The sequence below is a fragment of the Aotus nancymaae genome, unplaced genomic scaffold, assembly GCF_030222135.1.
Source record: "Aotus nancymaae isolate 86718 unplaced genomic scaffold, 86718_ANA_hifiasm-v0.15.2.pri h1tg000003l, whole genome shotgun sequence".
NCBI lineage: Eukaryota > Metazoa > Chordata > Mammalia > Primates > Aotidae > Aotus > Aotus nancymaae.
Genome location: NW_026988414.1, coordinates 39,012,187 through 39,034,550, shown reverse-complemented (window position 1 = coordinate 39,034,550; position 22,364 = coordinate 39,012,187). Strand labels below are relative to the sequence as shown.

The window sequence follows — 22,364 nt, the reverse complement described above, 5'->3', positions numbered from 1 at the left end:
CCTCCCACAGGAAACCACTAATCTGCTTTCAGATTGTATGGATTTACTATTTTTGAATACTTCATCTAAATGATGGAGTCACAATATATAATCTTTTGTGCCCACTTCTTTCACTTAGCATGTTTTTGAAGTTCATCATACTGTAGTATATATCAGTACTTCATTTCTTTTTATGATTAAATGATGTTTCATTTTATGAATATACATTTTGTTGGTCCTTTCACTAGTTGATGAATATTAGAACTGTTTCCACTTTTTGACTATTGTGAATAGTGCTGTTAGGAACATTTGTATACAAGTTTTTGTTTGAATACCTATTTTCATTTCTCTGGGGTGTATACCTAGGAGTAGAATTGCTGGATCCTATGGTAATCTTGTATTTAATTTTTTTGAAAAACTGCCATTCTGTTTTCCACAGTGGCTATACCATTTTATATTCCTACCAGCAATGTACAAGGGTTTCATTTTCTCCACATCCTTGCCAATACTGGTTATTTTCTGGATTTTTTAAATCATAGGCATCCTAGTGAAGTGATATATGACTACCACATGAAGTGATGTCTCTGATATCTCGTTGACAGTTTTTAAAATCTGTTTATTTGTTTATTGTTTGAGACAGGGTCTCTGTCATCTAGACTGGAGTGCAGTGGCAGATCACAGCTCACTGCAGCCTTGATGTCCTGTGCTCCAGTGATCCCCCCACACCAGCCTTCCAAATAGCTGGGACCACAGGCATGTGCCATCATGACCATGGCTTAATTAACTTTTAATTCAGTTTTAAAAACTTATTTATTTATTTATTTATTTTATTTTATTTTTCTTTTTCCACTACTGCACATACTTAAAAAAAACTTGATTTTTAAAAGTTATTGTAGGGCTGGCATGGTGGCTGACACCTGTAATCACAACACTTCGGGAGGCCAAAGTGGGCAGATCACTTGAGGTTAGGAGTTCGAGACTGGCCTGGCCAAGAAGGTGAAATCCTGTCTCTACTAAAAATACAAAAAATTAGCCCGGCATGGTGGCAGGCACCTGTAATCCCAGCTACTCGGGAGGCTGAGGCAGGAGAATTGCTTGAACCCAGGAGGCAGAGGTTGCAGTGAGCCAAGATTGCGTCATTGCACTCCAGCCTGGGCAATAAGACTGAAACTCTGTCTCAAAAAAAAAAAGTTTTTGTAGGGATAGGGTCTCATTATGTTGCCCAGGCTGGTCTCAAATTCCTGGGCTCAAGCAGTCTTCCTGCCTCAGCCTCCCAAAGTGCTAGGATTACAGGCAGGAGCCACCATGAGCAGCCACACTTAAATTTTTGATAGAAACATACACACAGGCAGCCTTCCATATCCACGGGTTCCATATCCATGGATTCAACCAACCACAGATTGAAAATATTCCAAGAAACAAATTACATCTGTACTAAACATATACAAAGTTTTTTCTCATCATCATTTTCTAAACAATGCAGTATAATAACTATTTACATAACATTTACATTATATTCGGTGTAAGTAATCTAGAGATGATTTGAAGTGCAAGGGCAGGTGTGCATAGGTTATATGCAAATATTATACCATTTTATATAAGAGACTTGAATATCTGTGGATTTTGATATCCAAGGAAGGTCCTGGAATCAGTCCTCCTCGGACTCCAAAAGTTTGTACACCCGTCTGCTAAGATGAGTGTGCCTTTTTCTCCATACCTTAAACTACCCTACCATTGCTTTTTTGTTCTTTGTTTTTTGGCAGTTTGACAGGTGAAAATTGATATTTTAATATGCATTTTCAGCTGGGCAGAGTGGCTTACACCTGTTATCCCAACATTTAGAAGACTGAGGTGGGAGGATTATTTGAACCTAGGAATTTGAGGTTACAGACTCCAACCTGGGTGACAGAAAGAGACCCTGTCTCTTAAAAACAAAAACAAAAAACTGTCGGCTGAGTGTGGTGGCTCATGCCTGTAATCCTAGCACTTTGGGAGGCCAAGGCAGGTGGATCACTTGAGGTCAGGAGTTCGAGACCAGCCTGACTGACATGGCAAAACCCTGTCTCTACTAAAAATGTAAAAATTAGCCAGATGTGGTGGCACATGCCTGTAATCCCAACTACTCAGGAGGCTGAGGCAGGAGAATTGTTTGAACCTGGGAGACAGAGGTTATAGTGAGCCCAGATGGCGCTCCAGCCTGGGCAACAGAGTGAGACTCTATCTGGAAAAAAAAAAAAGAAGAAAAAAAGGCAAAAAGGCCAGGCACGGTGGCTCACGCCTGTAATCTCAGCACTTTTAAGGGCATGGCAGGCAGATTACATGAGATCAGGAGTTCACGACCAGCCTTGACAACATGGTGAAACCCCATCTCTACTAAAAATACAAAAATTAGCCAGGTGTGGTGGCAGGCGCCTGTAATCAAGTGAGGCACGAGAATCACTTGAACCTGGGAGGCAGGCATTGCAGTGAGCCAAGATCACTGCACTCCAGCCTGGGCAACAGAGTGAGATTCCATCTTTAAAAAAAAACTGCATTTACATGATTACAGTTGTATTATTACTATTGTATTCTTTTAGCCTATATATAGTCACTCAAATATTTGTTGTATAAATGCTCATATCCTTTGCCTGTTTTTTTTTTTCTTTTTAATTGGCCACAGCAGATGCTACATTTATGTGTGACAAGCGGTGTAACAAGAAACGGTTGTGTGGACGGCATAAATGTAATGAGATATGCTGTGTGGTAAGTAGACTTATCATTAGACATAATCAGATTCCATTCATCCAGGGGCTGGGCTTCTGGAAGCCTCAGCCATCTGGAGATTGCAGCCCAGATTTAAAAGTCATTGGGATGGGGTCCTAAGCAGCAGTCAGAGAGCTCTCATAGTCCCCATACCTGCTCCACAAAGAGACAGAGCCCAAGACCCCTACATGAGCAGTCTTCTGCAGGAAATTGTGTGTTGTCACAACACAGACTGACCTGGACTTAGCAAGTCGGCCTTCAGGTTTCATGTACCACTTAGGTCAGGTCAGTAGGAAAAATTATTATGCCTTTTTTTAAAAAGATTTTCAAAAATATGATTTATTTAAAATATTTGTTTTTGGGATTTCAAGCTCTCTGACTGCTGCTTCTGACTTTTGGGATTTCAAGCTCTCTGACTTCTCTGGAATCTCTGGAATCCCCTCCCACACAGTGGGAGCTCAAAAAAAATTTTTTTTGCTTTTATGGAACTAATTAAAGAAAGCACTAGCTGGCTATTCATTCTGTGTTATCTCATATACTCTTTTATATATGTAAAAACAAGATAACATGTATTTATGTTATATATGACATGATAATATATATATGTGTGTGTGTGTATGTATGTGTGTATGTATTAGTCTATTTTCACACTACTGATGAAGACATACCCGAGACTGGGCAACTTACAAAAGAAAGAGGTTTTTTTTTGTTCGTTTGTTTCGTTTTGTTTTTTTAATAAGACGGAGTTTACCATGTTGGTCAGGCTGGTCTTGAACTCCCGACCTCAAGTGATCTGCCCGTCTTGGCCTCCAAGGTGCTTGGATTATAGGCGTGAGCCACCATGCCTGGCCAGAAAGAGGTTTAATGGATTTACAGTTCCAAGTGGCTGAGGAGGCCTCACAATCATGGAAGAAGGCAAGGAAGAACAAGTCACATCTTACATAGATAGCAGGAAGCAGAGAGAGCTTGTGCAGGGAAACTTGACCTTATAAAGCGATTAGATCTCATGAGACTTATTCACTATCATGAGAACAGCATGGGAAAGACTGCCCCCATGATTCAGTTACCTCCCACCAGGTCCCTCCCAGTGGAAGTCAAGATGAGATTTAGGTGGGGACACAGCCAAACCATATCATTCCACCCCTGACCGCTCCCAGATTTCATGTCCTCACATTGAAAAACCAGTCATGCCTTTCCAACAGTCCCCAAAGTTTTTTTTTTTTTTTTTTTAAGCCTACAGCACCTGGTAGTCCCCAAAGTTTTAACTCATTTCAGCATTAACTCAAAAGTCTGCAGTCCAAAGTCTCATCCAAGACAGGCAAGTCCCTTTGCCTATGAGCCTGTAAAACCAATAGCAAATTAGTTGCTTCCTAAGTACAATGTGGATACAGGCATTGGGTAAATACAGTCATTCCAAATGGGAGAACTTGGCCAAACAAAGGGGCTACAGGCCCCATGCAAGTCCAAAATTCAGTGGGGCAGTCAAATCGTAAAGCTCCAAAATGCTCTCCTTTGACTCCATGTCTTACATTTAGGTTATGCTGGTGCAAGAAGTGGGTTCCCATGGTCTTGGGCAGCTTCGCCCATGTGGCTTTGCAGGGTACAGCCTCTCTCCCAGCTGCTTTCACTGTCTGGAATTGAGTGTCTGTAGGCACACGGTACAAGCTGTCAGCGGGTCTCCCATTCTGAGGTCTAAAGGACAGTGGCCATCTTCTCACAGCTACACTAGGTCATCCCCCAGTAGAGACTCTGTGTGGGGGCTGCAACCACACATTTCTGTTCTGTCCTGCCCTAGCAGAGGTTCTCTGTGAGAGCCCCACCCCTGCAGCAAACTTCTGCCTGGACATTCAGACATTTCCATACATCTTCTGAAACCTAGGCAGAGGTTCCCAACCCCAATTATTGACTTCTGTGTACCCACAGGCTCAACACCATATGGAAGCTGTCAAGGCTTGGGGCTTGTACTCTGAAGCCATGGCCTGAGCTCTATGTTGTCCCCTTTCAGCCACAGCTGGAGCAACTAGGACACAGGGCACCAAGTCCCTAGGCTGCATACAGTACAGGGACCCTGGGCCCGGCCCACAAAACCATTTTTTTCATCCTGAGCCTCCAGGCCTATGATGGGAGGGGCTGCCCTGCCCTGAAGACCTCTGACATATCCTGGAGACATTTTCCCCATTGTCTTGGGCATTAACATTTGGCTCCTTGTTACTTATGCCAATTTCTGCTGCCGGCTTGAATTTCTTCTAAGAAAATGGGATTTTCTTTTTTTTTTTTTTTCGAGATGGAGTCTTGCTCTGTCACCCAGGCTGGAGTACAGTGGCATGATCTTGGCTCACTGCATCCTCTGCCTCCCAGGTTCAAGTTATTCTCCTGCCTCAGTCTCCTGAGCAGCTGGGATTACAGGTGCATGCCACCACGCCCTGCTAGTTTTTTTGTATTTTTAGTAGAGATGGGGTTTCACCATGTTGGTCAGACTGGTCTCAATCTCCTGACCTCATGATCTGCCCACCTCAGCTTCCCAAATGGCTGGGATTACAGGCATTAGCCACCATGCCTGGCCAGGATTTTTTTTTCTATCACATTGTCAGGCTGCAAATTTTCCAAACTTTTATGCTCTGTTTCCCTTTTAAAACTGAATGCCTTTAACAGCACCCAAGTCACCTCTTGAATGCTTTGCTATTTAGAAATTTCTTCCACCAGATACCCTAAATCATCTTTCTCAAGTTCAAAGTTCCATAGATCTTTAGAGCAGGGGCAAAGTGTTACCACTGTCTTTACTAAAACAACAAGAGTCACCTCTGCTCCAGTTCCCAACAAGTTCCTCATCTCCATCTGAGACCACCTCAGTCTGGACATTATTGTCCACATCGCTATCAGCATTTTGAGCAAAGCCATTCAACAGGTCTCTAGGAAGTTCCAAACTTTCCCACATTTTCCTCTCTTCTTCTGAGCCCTCCAAACTGTTCCAACCTCTGCCTATTACCCAGTTCCAAAATCACTTCCACATTTTCAGGTATCTTTTCAGTAGTTCCCCACTCTACTAGTACCAGTTTACTGTATTAGTCTGTTTTCACACTGCTAATAAAGATATACTCGAGACTGGGCAAGTTATAAAAGAAAGACGTTTGATGGATTTACAGTTCCAAGTGGCTGAGGAGGCTTCACAATCTTGGTGGAAGGTAAGGAGGAGCAAGTCACATCTTACATGGATAGCAGCAGGCAGAGAGAGAGAGAGCTTGTGCAGGGAAACTTGGCTTTATAAAGCCATCAGATCTCATGAGACTTACTCACTATCATGAGAACAGCATGGGAAAGACCTGCCCCCATGATTTGGTTAACTCCTACCAGGTCCTTCCCACAACATGTGGGAATTCAAGATAAGATTCGGCTGGGGACACAGCCAAACCATATCAGTGCATATATATATATAAACAAGATAACATAGTACCAATAGCAAGGCTGTACATGTATCATACACATACATGTGTATGTATGTATGTAACATATAATTATTTTAAAAATTTATATATTCAAGTGAAGAGTGGTAAATTGTGCAAGTATTATAAACTAGTGTTAGAAGGCTTAAAGACTTCCTCTTATTATAAAAGAATTTGAGGCTGGACATGATGGCTCATACTTATAATTCCACTTTTGGAGGCTGAGGTGGGTGGATCTCTTGAGCCCAGGAGTTTGAAGCCAACCTTGACAACATGGTGAAACCCCATCTCTACCAAAAATATAAAAATTAACCAGTCTTACAACCAGATCTCGAAATAGATAAATATATTTAAATGTAAAATTATGCCAGGCGTAGTGGCTCATGCCTATAATCCCAACACTTTGGGAGGCCAAGGCAGGCAGATCACTTGAAGTCAGGAGTTCCAGACCAGCCTGGTCAACATGGTAAAACCCCATTTCTACTAAAAATACAAAAATTAGCCAGACATATGGCAGACAGCTGTAATCCCAGCTACTCAAGAGGCTGAGGCAGGAGAATCACTTGAACCCAGGAGACGGAGGTTGCAGTGAGCCAAGATTGCATCACTGCCCTCCAGCCTGGGCAACAGAGTGAGACTCTATCTCTCTTGAGACCCTGTCTCTCTCTGTCTCTCTCTCTTCCCCCCTCCATCACACACACACACACACACACACACACAATGTAAAAATAAAATAATTTTTAAAAAAATTTCAGACATACAGAAGCAGAGAGACTGGTATAGAGAGTCCCATATACACAACATCCAGCTTCTGTATTGATCTCCTCATGACAAATTTTGTTTCATCTGTATCCCCACTTACTCTCCCTTCTCTAGTTATTTTGAAGGTATTTCCAGAATATTTCATCCATAAATGTGTAGAACTTTGTTTTTGTTAATCTTATTTATGGAAAATACAAAATGAAGACCATTTTGTGAACAAATATAAATCTCTCTTCCCAGGATAAGGAGCACAAGTGTCCTTTGATTTGTGGGAGGAAACTCCGTTGTGGCCTTCATAGATGTGAAGAACCTTGTCATCGTGGAAACTGCCAGATATGCTGGCAAGCCAGTGAGTATCTTCACTGTATAGTTTATTAGAAGAGTTTTTTAGAAATTCAGATATAATATACTTTGAGAGATTGATTTACTTAGAATGTACGGATTCTTGAACTAAGCCTTCATTATTTCAAATTTGCTGAGACTTTAAAATTAAAGTTGCTTTGAATGCTGTATTGTAGTCCCTGAACATACAAAACTTAGGATATGAGCAGTGATCCTGAGATGGGACCTAGTTTGTTAATAGATTCCTTCTCTGCCACCTGCCTCACATATGTTACTGACCTAGGTTCTGTCCTCAACAATCTTCTTTCTCTATATTATTTGCAGCCATTGGCAAACTTTTGAGTTTTTGAGCTCATTTGCATTACTAAAAATTATCCTAAAGAGCTCTTTTTATGTAAGTTATATTTATCTGTATCTACCATATTAGAAATTAAAACTAAGAAAATTTTCAAATAATTTATTAGTATATTTAAGAAGAAAAATAATATACCCATCGCTTGTAATCACAAAATTTTTTTAAAATAACTATTTTCAAAAAAACAGAATAGTGGATACTTGTTTTAATAGAAGATAGCTGGATTCTCATATCTACTTCTGCATCCAATCTGTTTGATATAGTTGAGGCCTATGAAAAAAATCCTATGTTACACAGGAGAAGGGAAGAGTATTTTAAAGACGTTTTCAAGTAATTATTTATATTCTTTGAAATTAGACCAGAAATCAATCTCATTTCAGAAAGGACTTGACTCAGTGTTTTTGTTCTCTGTCACTAAAATTCATTGGACTTTCTTATATTTTGAATGGATCTTTTTACCCGTGTGTAATTTTTATAATAGTGCACCTTCATCATTTGAAAAATAATTGTTCACTAAGTTATCTGACCTTTAAAATGTTGACAAATTCCCTATTATAATATTAAAAACTCAGTCATTAATGTAATCTCCAGTCTAATTATAAATATGTTGGGAAAAGTATTAGGAAATTGTCAGAATCATAGTAATAAATGAAACTTCATATCTGCCTGTGCCTTTTTCACCAGCTTAGCCTTAATAAAATAAAAACGTCTTTTAAAAAAAGTAGCACCCCCAAAAATTCTCCTCTAAAAATACAAGCAAAAGTATGTGTGTGTGTGTGCGTGTGTGTGTGTGTAAATACCTACGTGCACATCCCAAACTCAGAAAGAATTCTTTTGTTTTGCCTGCTGCTCCACCAGGTTTTGATGAATTAACCTGCCATTGTGGTGCATCGGTGATTTACCCTCCAGTTCCCTGTGGTACTAGGCCCCCTGAATGTACCCAAACCTGCGCTAGAGTCCATGAATGTGACCATCCAGGTAAGTGCCATCTTGCCTTCACACTTCAGCCTGCTCACACCATGTCATTTAGAATCCTGCTGTATAACTGTCATCGCTGCTCTAAAGTCATGCTGTGATGGCTGCCCCTTGTTCCCCATGCTCAGGGGCTACTTGTGTGAAGGTGAGTCTGTGATCTGGGGCACAGCTTGGAATCATAGTGCTCTTCATTGGTTTACTCTAGGGATGTCGAACACACCTGAAAAAGTTGGAAGAAGCCCCAGCTGATCATATCTCTCAAGAACTTTTCTTTGTGGTCTCCACTTTGGGTGCATAGTTCAAAGTTTAGCATCTTTTTACAAAATTAAAAGTGAGTTTTTTGTTGTTATAGAAGCAATAGATATTTATCATATTAAAATTAAGAAAATAGAGGCCAGGCACAGTTGCTCACACCTGTAATCCTACCACTTTGGGAGGTCGAGGTGGGTGGATCATTTGAGCTCAGGAGTTTGAGACCACCCTGGCCAACATAGTGAAACCCCGTCTCTACTAAAAATAGAAAAATTAGCCAGACTTGGTGGCAGGCACCTGTAATTCCAGGTACTCAGGAGGCTGAGGCAGGAGAATTGCTTGAATCTAGGAGGCAGAGGTTGCAGTTAGCCAAGATTGTGCCACTGCACTTCACCTGGGGCAACTGAGTGAGACTCCATCTCAAAAAAAAAGGAAAACAGCCAGGCACAGTGGCTCACACCTGTTATCCCAGCACTTTGAGAGGCCAAAACAGGTGGATCACCTGAGGTCAGGAGGTCGAGACCAGCCTGGCCAACATGCCGAAAACCCATCTCTACTAAAAATACAAAACTTAGCCAGGCGTGGTGGCGGATGCCTGTAATCCCAGCTACTTGGGATGCTGAGGCAAGAGAATCTCTTGAACCTGGGAGGCGGAGGTTGCTGTAAGCCGAGATTGCACAATTGCACTCCAGCCTGGGCAACAGAGCAAGATTTTGTCTCTCAAAAAAAACAAAAAAAAAAAAAAGAAAAAGATAAAGTCAAAAGTTTGAGATTAAATAATCTATTATGTCACCTCCTAAGAATTATACCTTACATGTAATTTCTCAGGGTCTTTTTCCATGTGCAAATATATGTGTTTGCATTTTTTCCCCAAAATAAAAGTCGGATCCTACTGAACTTAATGCTTTTAACTAGCTTTTTTTCGCTCTTATCATTGTATTTTTAATCTGTCCCCTTGTCGATGAGTACTTTTTTTACAATATAAATTTTTAATGGCAATTGAGTGTCCTGTTACATGGATGGGCCATAACTTATTCAGTCAGTCTTGTGTTGCTGGACACTTAAGTGTTTCCAGCTTTTCTCTGATAAACTGCTCAGCTACCAGGCCAACAACCACTTGACATCACTCAGTTTTCTTATCTGTCAGGTCTAGCTGCTGGCTTTCCTCTGGCATCATACTGGGCCCATCATTTCATTTTACCAAATACCAGAGGCAAACCTGAAATAATTCAAGGGACCAGATTGGATACCCACAGTTAGTCTAGCAATATGATTCAGTCTTAGAGCTAGAAAATCAGCTCTTGATTTGTTAAGTTTATAATAGAGTAAAACAGAACTAAACAAATTCTTTATGAAGTGGAATGTTCCCTCCTTCCTTGGGGATCTTAAAATAGCCCTCCCAGCATAGTTTGCAAGCCCCTTCTGTGAATGCAAGGATTCACACCAGCATGAAGTACATGCCCAGGCCAGTATCCACCCATTCCTTTCTTTACACTTATTTTCAGGTGTTACAGATGAAGTCCAAATCCTCCCGGGCAAGGTGAATTGTGTTGTTTTAGCCTATTTTGTTCTGCATTCATTTCCACTTTCTTAAGTGTTTATTTTATATCTAGCATGGTATCAGACACAGAGGAAGAGGAAAATAGCCCGTGACCTTGAGGTTCTTATGATCTCCCTAGAGGAGGAGGATGGTAGTTCAATACACATGATACAACCACCCGTCACATGAAGATGGGCTAAATAACGTGGCAGCAACCCATCTGCATAAGAACTGAGACACCTGGAAGTGTGAGGGAGCTCAGGCTAGAGTGTGGTCAGCCAAGGAAAGCTTTGTTGTAGGAGGTGAGTTTTGATGAAGCTCCCTTTATAGGCAGTAATGAAATTGGAAGGAGTCAGCAGAAGCATTTTAGATGGAATTAATAGCAAAGATATCTGAGCAGAAGTGAGCAGTTGCTGTGTAAGGTAGGGCCAAAAGAATGATGTAGTAGAATTGGATGGACCATTTGGCTGTGCTGCAAGAGATGAAATGGGAAAGCTGCCTCCTCTGCTTCTGTTTTGGCATAAAGCTAGGTACTTACTTTTTACTTTGCTGTGACCACTTTTTTTTTTTTGGAGACGTAGTTTCACTCTTGTCACCCAGGCTGGTGCAATCTCGGCTCACTGCAACCTTCATCTCCCAGGTTCAAGCAATTCTGCCTTAGCCTCCAGAGTAGCTGGGAATACAGGTGCACACCACCACACCCAGCTAATTTTTGTAATATTAGTAGAGCCAGGGTTTCACCATGTTGGCCAGGCTGGTCTCAAACTCCTGACCTCAGGTGATCCACCTGCCTCAGCCTTCCAAAGTGCTGGGATTACAGGTGTGAGCCACCGTGCTCGGCCCCTGTGACCATTTTTTAAAAGTACTCCCAGTTCCTGAATTTAAAAGTTTCATGCCGTATGCTGTTTATATCATGTATAATGGTTTATGTGGCTTTATTCAGAAAGTATTCCTAAAGTTACCTTTCTCTTTCTGCAGTGTATCATTCTTGTCATAGTGAGGAGAAGTGTCCCCCTTGCACTTTCCTAACTCAGAAGTGGTGCATGGGCAAGCATGAGGTAAGTTTTCCCTCTAAGTGCTCATTGTTCCAGGCAGAGGTTCATGATTTTATTACTTAAGAATTGTTAGTCTCATCGTTTCTCAAAGTAAATACACTCAGAAGTAGAAGCTTTCTATTGCTTAAAATTTTTTTCTTAAGATACAATTTGCACACAACAGGATTTACCCTTTTTATTGTACAGATCCATGAGTTTTAACAAAAGCATACATACCATCATGTAACCACTACCACAGTCAAGATGTAGAACAGTTCAGTCACCCCCAAACATCTTTCATGCCCCTGTATACTCACTGTCCCCAACTTTCAACCACTGAAAACCAATGATCTGTTGTCTGTTCCAATTATTTTACTTTAAAACAGTTAAATTTTTTTGTAACCACCTTACTACTGCAAGAATGGCAATAATCAAAAAATAATAGATGTTGGCATGGATGTGGTGAAAAGGGAACACTTTTACACTGCTGGTGGGAATGTAAACTAGTACAACCACTGTGGAAAACAGTGTGGAGATTCCTTAAAGAACTAAAAGTAGATTTACCGTTTGATCCAGCAGTCCCACTACTGGGCGTCTACCCAGAAGAAAAGAAGTCATTATACGAAAAAGATACCTGCACACGCATGTTTATAGCAGCACAATTCACAATTGCAAAAACATGGAACCAGCCCGACTGCCCATCAGTCAACGAGTGGATAAAGAAATTGTGGTGTATATATACATACCATGGAATACTACTCAGCCAGGAAGAAAGTAATGGCAATCACAGCAACCTGGATGGAATTGGAGACCACTATTCTAAGTGAACTCAGGAATGGAAAACCAAACATTGTATGTTCTCACTCATAAGTGGGAGCTAAGCTATGAGGACTCAAAGGCATAAGAATTATACGGTGGACTTTGGGGACTCTGGGGAAAGGATGGGAGGCGGGTGAGGGATAAAAAACTACACATTGGGGCCGAGCACAGTGGCTCATGCCTGTAATCCCAGCACTTTGGGAGGCCAAGGCAGGCAGATCACAAGGTCAGGAGTTCGAGACCAACCTGGCCAACATGGTGAAACTCCATCTCTACTAAAAAACATTAGCTGGGCATGGTGGCGTATGCCTGTAATCCCAGCTACTCGGAAGGCTGAGGCATAAGAATTGCTTGAACTCAGGAGGTGGATGTTGCAGTGAGCCAAGATCATGCCACTGCACTCCAGCCTAGGTGACAGAGCGAGACTCCATCTCAGAAAAAAAATAAAAATAAAAAAACAACTACACATTGGGTACAGTGTACACTGATCGGGTGATGGGTGCACCAAAATCTCAGAAATCACTACTAAGGAACTTATCCATGTAATCAAACGCCACCTGTTCCCCAAGAACTATTGAAATAAGAAAAAAGGAAAACAAAATCACTGATCACAGGTCACCATAACAGATACAATAATGAAAAAGTCTGAGATGTTGTGAGAATTGCCAAAATGTGACGCAGACACGAAATGAGCATGTGCTGTTGGAAAAGTGGAACAGATTGACTTGCTGGACACAGGGTTGCCACAAACTTTCAATTTGTAAAAAACGTGGTATCTATGAAATGCAATAAAGTGAAGTCCAATTAAAAATGCATATTTGTTGTAGACGGTTGATAAGATTTAATTCTGCTACTGAGAAGGAAATACTCTTTTAACATTCTGGTGTATAAACCACCAGACATGTGATACACATTTTTCCCTCGTCTGGTTAAGATGATACTGTTTTGTACATTCCAACTGTCCTATACCAAAAAAAAAAAAAAAAAAGATACTGTTTTGTAACCTGCTCTTTTTGCTTCATGACGTATTGGCCAACATTTCGTGAAACTCTTGACATCTATTCTTTTATCTTCATGGACATATATTCCTACACTGATTTCCTCTGGGTGGTTCTCATGTCCTCGGTATTTATTCTTTTCTATAAATTTCACCTCTTCCATTTTATCCATTCTAAAACAATGTGTTATCTTTGTATTAATGGCTTATTCAGACTTCATTCAACAGATACCGAGTATGAGTACCTACTGTGTGCTAGGTAACGGGCTAGATTTGGGTGATTTGGAAGTGAACGAGACTAACCCCTTCCCTTGTGGAGCCTTGACTTTGGGTTGGGAGGCAGGCATGAAAATAGACAATAGCAGTAATGTAGGAAATACAGAGGGCTAAGGAGGTTGGAAGGGCTCTCCAGGTGTTCTGGAAGAATTAATGTCCTAAAGGATAGTGGGAAGAAAGTAATGTGGAGAGGATGATACAGGGCAGAGCATGTGCAAAAATGATCCCCATTGCCCATAGGTAAGTGTTTAATGATTGAGAACTACGTTCTACCAAAATACGAATTCCAGCATGATGGAAAACATGAATTTCCTAGATGTTGGAGGTCTGTTCGAGTGGAGAAGTCATGTCACTGCAGTAGAAGTACATCCCTCATTTTGAGGGTTCATGAAAGATTTTGAGTGAATATGTAAGACTAGCCTTTGGTCCTACGAGGGTACAATTTCAGCAACTTTTTTCTATAGTGAGGAAGCCTGGAAACAGACCATTTTTCAAGAAAAAAAAATGAGTTGGGGGTTCCATGGCCTGTTGCCTCTTAATTTTTTAAAGGACAGGACTGCCTGAAGCTGTGGAGACCTTGACTTGGGAGGCGTGAGGAGAATTAAGTAATTACAGAAAATAGCCTTCTAGCCTTGGCAAGCTAGCGGGTTCTGACTCTACAAATAATACAAAAATTAGCGGGGTGTAGTGGCATGCCTGTAGTCCCAGCTACTTGGAAGGCTAAGGCAGAAGGATCACTCCTTGATCCTGGGTTTAACTCCTTGAACCCAGGAGTTAAAGGCTGCAGTGAGCCATAATCGTGCCACTGCCCTGCAGCCTAGACAACAGCAAGATTCTGACTCAAAAAAAAGCAAAACGGCCAGATGCGGTAGCTCACGCCTGTAATCCCAGACTTTGGGAGGCTGAGGCAGGTGGATCACAAGGTCAGGAGTTCAAGACCAGCCTGTCCAATATGGTAAAACCCTGTCTCAACTAAAAATACAAAAATTAGCTAGGCGTGGTGGCAGGCGCCTGTAGTCCCAGCTACTCCAGAGGCTGAGGCAGGAAAATTGCTTGAATCCCGGAGGCGGAGATTGCAGTGAGTCAAGATCGCACTGCTACACTCCAGCCTGGGTGACAGAGCGCAACTCCATCTCAAAAGAAAAAAAAAGGCAAAACAGGCCAGGCATGGTGGCTCATGCCTGTAATCCCAATACTTTGAGAGGCCGAGCCAAGCAGCTCACCTGAGGTCAGGAGTTCGAGACCAGCCTGGCCAACATAGTGAAACTCTGTCTTTACTAAAAATACAAAAATTAGCTGGGCATGGTGGCATATGCCTGTAGTCCCAGCTACGTGGGAGACTGAGGCAGGAGAATGGCTTGAACCCCAGAAGGGGAGGTTGTAGTGACCCAAGATCATGCCACTGCTCTTCAGCCCGGGTGACAGAGCGAGACTCCATCTCAAAAAAAAAAGCAAAAGAAAACAAAAAAATGCCCCTGCCATCAGTCTCAGAACACTGGGCCAAGGTTCCCCAGCATCTATAAGGATTAGTCTATTGACTGCTTTAGCAGTTTGGAGAGGAGGGAAAAGATCATCTGGTCCTCCCAGTTAGTCATAGCTTTTTTCAAACATTTCCTAGTTATCTAGTTACATTTGCTTATTGTCACCTTGGAAAGTTTATGTCCCAGATCACATGTTTGGCTTCTGCTACAAATCCTTTTAAAAGTAGTCATAACAGGCTTTTTTTTTTTTTTTTTGAGACGGAGTCTCTGTCATCCAAGCTGGAGTGCAGTGGGGCGATCTCAGCTCACTGCAACCTCCTGAGTAGCTGGGACTACAGGCACATGCCACCACACCCAGCTAATTTTTTGTATTTTTAGTAGAGACGGGGTTTCACCGTGTTAGCCAGTATGGTATTGATCTCCTGACCTCATGATCCACCCACCTTGGCCTCCCAAAGTGCTGGGATTACAGGCGTGAGCCACTGCCCGGGCCATAACAGGCATTATTTAAAATTAGAGTTTGTTTTCTTCATCTCAAGCTAACCTGTCAGGCTTTGAAAATCAAACTGATTATCTTTAAACAAATAGAGCTTTAAAAATACAGCTTTTAAGCTGGATGCAGTGGCATGTACCTATAGTCCCAGCTAATCAGAAGACTCAGGTAGGAGTATCACTTGAGCCCAGAAGCTCAAGTCCAGCTTAGGCAACATAGTGAGACCCTCTCTCTAAAAATTAAAATAATAGTAATAATCCTTATTTTAAAAACTGGGCTGAATGTGGTGGTTCACAACTGTAATCCCAGGACTTTGGGAGGCTGAGGCAAATGGAATGCTTGAGGTCAGGAGTTTAAGACCAGCCTGGCCAACATGGCAAAACCCCGTCTCTACTAAAAATACAAAAATTAGCTGGTCATGGTGGTGCGTACCTGTAATCCCAGCTATTCAGGAAGCTGAGGCAGGAGAATCACTTGAACCTAGGAGACAGAGGGTGCGGTGAGCCCCGAGATCGGCGCCGCTGCACTCCAGCCTGGACAACAGAGTGAGATTTCGTCTCAAATAAATACAAACTGTTAAAGCCAGATTCAGTAGCTCACACCAGTAATCTCAGCACTTTGAGAGGCCTAGGTGGGTGGATTACTTGCACTCAGAAGTTCGACACCAGCCCAGGCAACATGGTAAAACCCCATCTCTAAAAAAAAAAAAAAAGCAATACACAAGTTACCAGGCATGGTGGCATGCACCTGTAATCCCAGCTACTCGGGAGGCTGAAGTGGGTGGATCACCTGAGTTCCAGGGAGGTCATAATCACACCACTGCACTCCAGCCTGGGTGACAGAGTGAAACCCTGTATCCAAAAAAAAAAAAAAAAAAAAAAAAACTGTTACAAGCTCAGAAATGTTTTAAGAGAAAATTAAAATTAAAACTCACCCCAAATTTCACATGGAGATGAGAATCTGGCTACTTCTGTCTCTCCTAGTTACGAAGCAACATCCCCTGTCACCTGGTTGATATCTCTTGCGGATTACCCTGCAGTGCCATGCTACCATGTGTGATGCACCAATGTCAGAGACTCTGTCACAAAGGAGAGTGTCTTATGGATGAGACCTGCAAGCAGCCTTGCACCACCCCCAGAGCTGACTGTGGTCACCCATGTATGGCACCCTGCCACACCAGCTCACCCTGCCCTGTGACTGCTTGTAAAGCCAAGGTGGGTATTTCTGGCCCCAAATGGGGCACTGACTGGTTCGGAAGTTACTAGTGAGTCCAGAACTGTCTACGGTGGCCCCTGGTCATGCATCTTAATCAGAGGTCATTGATTGCAAAGAATCAAAAGTTAGTAAGAGAAAAGTCGAGTAAGTCATACAGGTTTCTGCCTGCCGAAGTTAGTACCCACTGCCACAGGACCACAGTCTGTATCTCCCTTGGATCAGATTCTCAGTAGACACTGATTGTTTACTCCATTTATTTAACAAATGTATAAATGTCTTTTGTGCAAGACAGTGTGAGGTGCTGGGGATAAATTAGTGAACAAGAGACATGATTCCTCACAGTCTGATGGGACAGATACTCAATTATTACTTAGATAAGTAATTATGGCTGTGGTGTCAGGAGGGAGCAGTTAAAGCCTTGTGGAGGGTGCCATGAGAGCAGGTGAATGGGAGGTTTAGCCCGGTCTAAAGGATCATATGCGGCCACCATAAGGAGGTGGAATTGGCTAGGCCACAGCTGGGCCTAGGTCAAGTGTCTTGTCTCTGATGGTAAAAACTTCATCCTAGGTCTTCCCTTGTTGAGAAACACTAAGTTTACCCTGCCCTCATGGCTCCTTTGTGGAGGATACCCTGTAGTTTTTAATTAGTGATAGGCGGGTTACAGCTGCCTACTTGGTAGATTGCTGAGCTATGTATATGTAAAACATCTGTGTATTAATAAGAGTAGATGTAGAACATCTGTGTATGAATAAGAATCACCTGTCAAAGAGGAAATAAATGCGTGGATGAATCTCTGCACAGGGCATTCAGTCCTGGAGAGCTGCAAGCCCCGCAGGCTCGCGGGCTATTTGGTCCCCAGAGTAGATCCGCTCTGTTGGCTATCTGGGTCAGTGCCTCTCACTGCCATATAATACCTTCAGCCCATCCTGGGTGAGAGTCTCCCAGCCAAGGTGGTTCTCGGTATTTCCTTTCAGCCAGGATTAAGAACAGAAGTGGTTTCCAAAAGGGGGCATTGTGGATGGGGCACTTCTTTCCTAGCATGTCAACAACTGTATCGATTTGCATGTTGGTTAGCTTCTTCCATCTTGGAGAGTGGCCACCCACTGACTCACTAGTCTCTGCCGTAGTTTAAGAGAGGATTGAAAAGTGAAAACTGCCGGGCGCGGTGGCTCACGCCTGTAATCCCAGCACTTTGGGAGGCCGAGGCGGGTGGATCATGAGGTCAAGAGATCGAGACCATCCTGGTCAACACGGTGAAACCCCGTCTCTACTAAAAATACAAAAAATTAGCTGGGCACGGTGGCGCGTGCCTGTAATCCCAGCTACTCAGGAGGCTGAGGCAGGAGAATTGCCTGAACCCAGGAGGCGGAGGTTGCGGTAAGCCGAGATCGAAACTCCGTCTCCAAAAAAAAGAAAAGTGAAAACTGCTTTATTCATATGGTTCCAGTGTGCAAAAAGCTGATCCATGTTCATCTGACTTCAGGTAGAGCTACAGTGTGAATGTGGACGAAGAAAAGAGATGGTGATTTGCTCTGAAGCCTCTAGTACTTATCAAAGGTTAGTATTACTTAAATGTTAACAACTGGTGACCGAGGTGAAACAGATACATGTGTTTTGTTTTTTTCTTAAAGCTAGTGAAGTGATTTAGTGGGAGTAGAGAAGGAACAAAGAAATCTGTAACTGGTTGTGATCAGTTAGTTGTAAACAGCACTGCACAGATACATGTCTTTTGTAGTATCCTTGCAACTTTTTTAAAAGCTGGAAAGGTGTTTGTTTGTTTGTTTGAGACAGAGTCTTGCTCTTGTTGCCCAGTCTGGAGTGCAGTGGCGCAATCTCGGCTCACTGCAGCCTCCACTTCCTGGGTTCAAGCGATTTTCCTGCCTCAGCCTCTGGAGTAGCTGGGATTACAGGCGGGTGCCACCACGCCCAGCTAAGTTTTTGTATTTTTAGTAGAGACAGGGTTTCACCGTGTTAGCCAGGATGGTCTCCATCTCCTAACCGTGTGATCCACCCACCTCAGCCTCCCAAAGTGCTGGGATCACAGGTGTGAGCCACCACACCTGGCTGGAAAGTTTCTTACATTTTTTAAAATTTAATTTCTCTAGTTCAAAGAAAAAGTGCTGTTTTATGTACCTTTTCTTCCCTAAGTTTAGTGTTTAAATAACTTTTAAATTTCTCCACTTCCTCCTTCCTCTTTCTCTTTTTCTCTCTTTTGGTCTTTATCTTCTTCTTCTTTTTTTCTCTTTTTACAAATTTTCTGTATTAGTTTATTCTCACATCTTTTGGTCTTACTACATTATGAGATAAGAAGGGAAGATGGGCCAGGCATGGTGGCTCACGCCTGTAATCCCAGCACTTTGGGAGGCTGAGGCAGGCCAATCACAAGGTCAGGAGATCAAGACTATCCTGGCTAACACAATGAAACCCCATCTCTACTAAAAATACAAAAAATTAGCCAGGCATGGTGGCATGCACCTATAATCCCAGCTATTCGGGAGTCTGAGGTAGGAGAATCGCTTGAACCCAGGAGGCAGAGGTTGCAGGTTACTGCACTCCATCCAGCCTGGGCAACAGAGTAAGACTCTGACTCCGAAAAAAAAAGAAAAGGAAACGTGTAAATTGCTTTCGCATCCTACCATTTGTCATTGGCACAGCCAGGGCTAAACCCTGTGCTTCTCTGATGTGAAGGTTTCTAATTGTTCTGTGAGGTATCTTTGCAGCTTCCTGAAGTCTTGGAACCTGTGTAGTCATATAGGGATCTGAGTGCAGAGGTGGAGGTGTTAGAGAATGAATGGTTTTATATATATCTCTGGTTAGATGGGGAGATGTGCCATGGGTAAAGGACTTTAAGAGATTGCACACATTAGATTGGCTATGTTTGAATACCTACTAAGTGCCAAGTGTTGCTCTAGGGGATACTGAGGAACTGAGTCACCTCATCGCTTCCCATTTAGCTGCTTAGACTATAATTGAAGAGATACAACATAAATATATATGTAGTTTATAATAGCCAGGCTTCCAAGGCCACACCAGTTTTCATGTGATAGATTTGCTTTTTTTTTTTTTTTTTTTGAGATGGAGTTTCACTCTTGTTGCTCAGGCTAGAGTACAATAGCGTTATCTGGCTCACTGCAACCACTGCCTCCTAGGTTCAAGTGATTCTCCTGCCACAGCTTCCCAAGTAGCTGGGATTACAGGCGCCCAGCACCATGCCTGGCTAATTTTTTGAATTTTTAGTAGAAATGGGGTTTCACCATGTTGTTCAGGCTGGTCTTGAACTCCTGACCTCAGGTGATCCACCTGCCTTGGTTTCCCAAAGTGCTGGGATTACAGGTGTGAGCCACAGTGCCCGGCCTAGATTTGCTTTTAAAGAGGTCTTCTGTATCCCAAGTATAAGGAGGTTCTTTTGAAACTGCAATGCCTCTTTTTCCCTTTCTTTTTTGTATTTCAGAATAGCTGCAATTTCCATGGCCTCTAAGATAACAGACATGCAGCTTGGAGATTCAGTGGAGATCAGCAAGTTAATTACCAAAAAGGAAGTTCATCAAGCCAGGTAATTTTTAAAATGCATATATGTGCCTTCTTTCTTCAATTAGACTTAATTAGAGGCCAGGGATCATTCATTTATCTCAATCCTTCATAATAGAGCCTTGCATACATAATAGATATTCTACAGACATTTGATGTTGAGACATCCGCTCCAACCCTAATGAATCCTACTCAGGAGATAACTAAGACTAAAGGAGACTTTTCCAGGCCTCACAGTAGCCAAAGGAAACAGAGACCTCTGTGTGTTTAACTTAACCCATATGAGAATAGAGAGCCCAGAGTGGTGGCTGTCTCTGGAGAAGGAGATTGGGCTGTTAAAGGGGCTCCTGTGGAGCATTTGGGGCTGAGAAGCCAGGAAATACTGAGGCCACTATAGGACTCCTAGACCCCTTAACAGAGAGGCCGTCCCACCTGTCCTTGAGAGGGACCTCATCCAGCCATTCCTGGATTGGGGTCCCTGGGAAGATGGTATTTCCGGGGTAAGGGTACTAATGGAAACTGAAGAGTAGGTGGCCTCACAGGCTGCTTCCTGGCTTGAGGGAACGTCCTTTGGCAGGAGTCAGCTGTGCTTCCAGGTTGACTGAGACTTTGTTTTCTTGCTGGATAGGAGCTGTACAGCCTGTACTCTGACTATATTTTTTTTCCTTTGCTTATCAAGGCTGGAGTGTGATGAAGAGTGTTCAGCCTTGGAAAGGAAAAAGTAAGTAGTTGCAGCTGCTTTTTTAATCTCCCTGCCCTTGAGCTCTGTGAAATTAATGGGAGGGAGCAACCTTTCACACATCAGACATTCAATCAGCACTGTGCTGCATATTTTACTGTTATCAAAGAGCAAGAGAAATGCAGTTACCAAGAGTTGAATTGTCTTAAGAATAAACCACTCAGGTGATTTCAGCATATTGAGAAACATGAGCTGTGTGGTTTTGGGCATGATGTAAATGTCACATGCCACAGCATACTTATTCAGGGACTGGCCAGCTTCCTGACTCAGAGATAAGAAGTTTAAAATAATGTTTAGTGAACTTTCGTTTGAAGTTTAGCATACGTATTGAAGATCAAAAGTGTACAGATCAGTGAATCATCACTAAGTGAATACAGTTTTGTAATCAGCACTCAGGTGAAAAGATAATTACCAGAACTGGTCTTGTACTCTGCATAAAGGTAAAACCTCTCTCCTAACTCTTTAGTTTGTTTTTGAACTTTATGTAAGTGATGAAATCATGTAGTTTGTATTATTTTTATCTGACTTCTTTCATTACATTTTTATGACATTCATTCCTGTTGCATGTAGCAATGCTTTATTCATTTTTATTCCTGCATGATATTTTATTGTATTACCCATTCATTTACCCCTCCGACTGTTAATGGATATCTTTGTGTTGTTATAAGTGTTAGACTATTATAAATAAAGCTGTTAAGAATTTTTTTTTTTTTTGAGTTGGAGTTTTGCTCTTGTCACCCAGGCTGGAGTGCAATGGCACAATCTCCGTTTACTGCAAACTCCGCCTCCCAGGTTCAAGTGATTCTCCTTCCTCAGCCTCCCAGGTAGCTGGGATTACAGGCGCACACCACCACACCTGGCTAATATTTGTATTTTCAGTAGAAATGTAGTTTCACCATATTGGCCAGGCTGGTCTCAAACTCCTGACCTCAGGTGATACATTTGCCTCGACCTTCCAAAGTGCTGGGATTACAGGCGTGAGCCACCACGCCCAGCCCAGAACATTCTTAAACTTGCTTTGCTCTGTATTTCTGTAAGTTTCTGTTGAATATAAACCAGGAGTAGAATTGCTGATTAATTAGGTTTGCATATGTTCAGCTTTAGTAGATTCTGCGTGTCCAAAGTGGTTGTACCAAATTACACTCCCAACAGCAGAGTGACGATTCCCATTGCTGTACATTTTTGTAGCACTTGGAATTGTCAGTCTTTTTAATTTTAGCCATTTTTGTAGATGTACATAGCAAGATGTCATTGAGCTTTTAATTTCTATTTTCCTGATGACTTAAGAGATTGAGCACCTTTCTTATATTTATTGGCCATTTGGCTATCCTCATTTTTGAAGTGCCTGTTCAAGTCCTTTGCTTATTTTTTCATGTTAGCTCTTTTGTATTGATT

At 42.2% G+C, this 22,364-nt stretch overlaps 1 protein-coding gene across 3 annotated transcripts in view; it reads left to right on the top strand.

Moving 5' to 3' along the window:
* Window positions 1-22,364, top strand: part of NFX1 (nuclear transcription factor, X-box binding 1) — an 81,323-nt gene that overhangs the window by 45,201 nt on the left and 13,758 nt on the right. The window contains exons 12-19 of one of the 3 annotated variants that reach the window (XM_021671544.2): window positions 2,642-2,721; window positions 7,164-7,272; window positions 8,479-8,598; window positions 11,366-11,445; window positions 16,471-16,701; window positions 18,186-18,259; window positions 20,154-20,255; window positions 20,910-20,951. In XM_021671544.2, coding sequence (XP_021527219.2) covers window positions 2,642-2,721; window positions 7,164-7,272; window positions 8,479-8,598; window positions 11,366-11,445; window positions 16,471-16,701; window positions 18,186-18,259; window positions 20,154-20,255; window positions 20,910-20,951 — 838 coding nt within the window. Of the gene's footprint in view, window positions 1-2,638; window positions 2,722-7,163; window positions 7,273-8,478; window positions 8,599-11,365; window positions 11,446-11,997; window positions 13,067-16,470; window positions 16,702-18,185; window positions 18,260-20,153; window positions 20,256-20,909; window positions 20,952-22,364 lie in introns of those variants that run through there. The other 2 variants (XM_021671543.2, XM_012463197.2) reach the window with 2 other exon arrangements.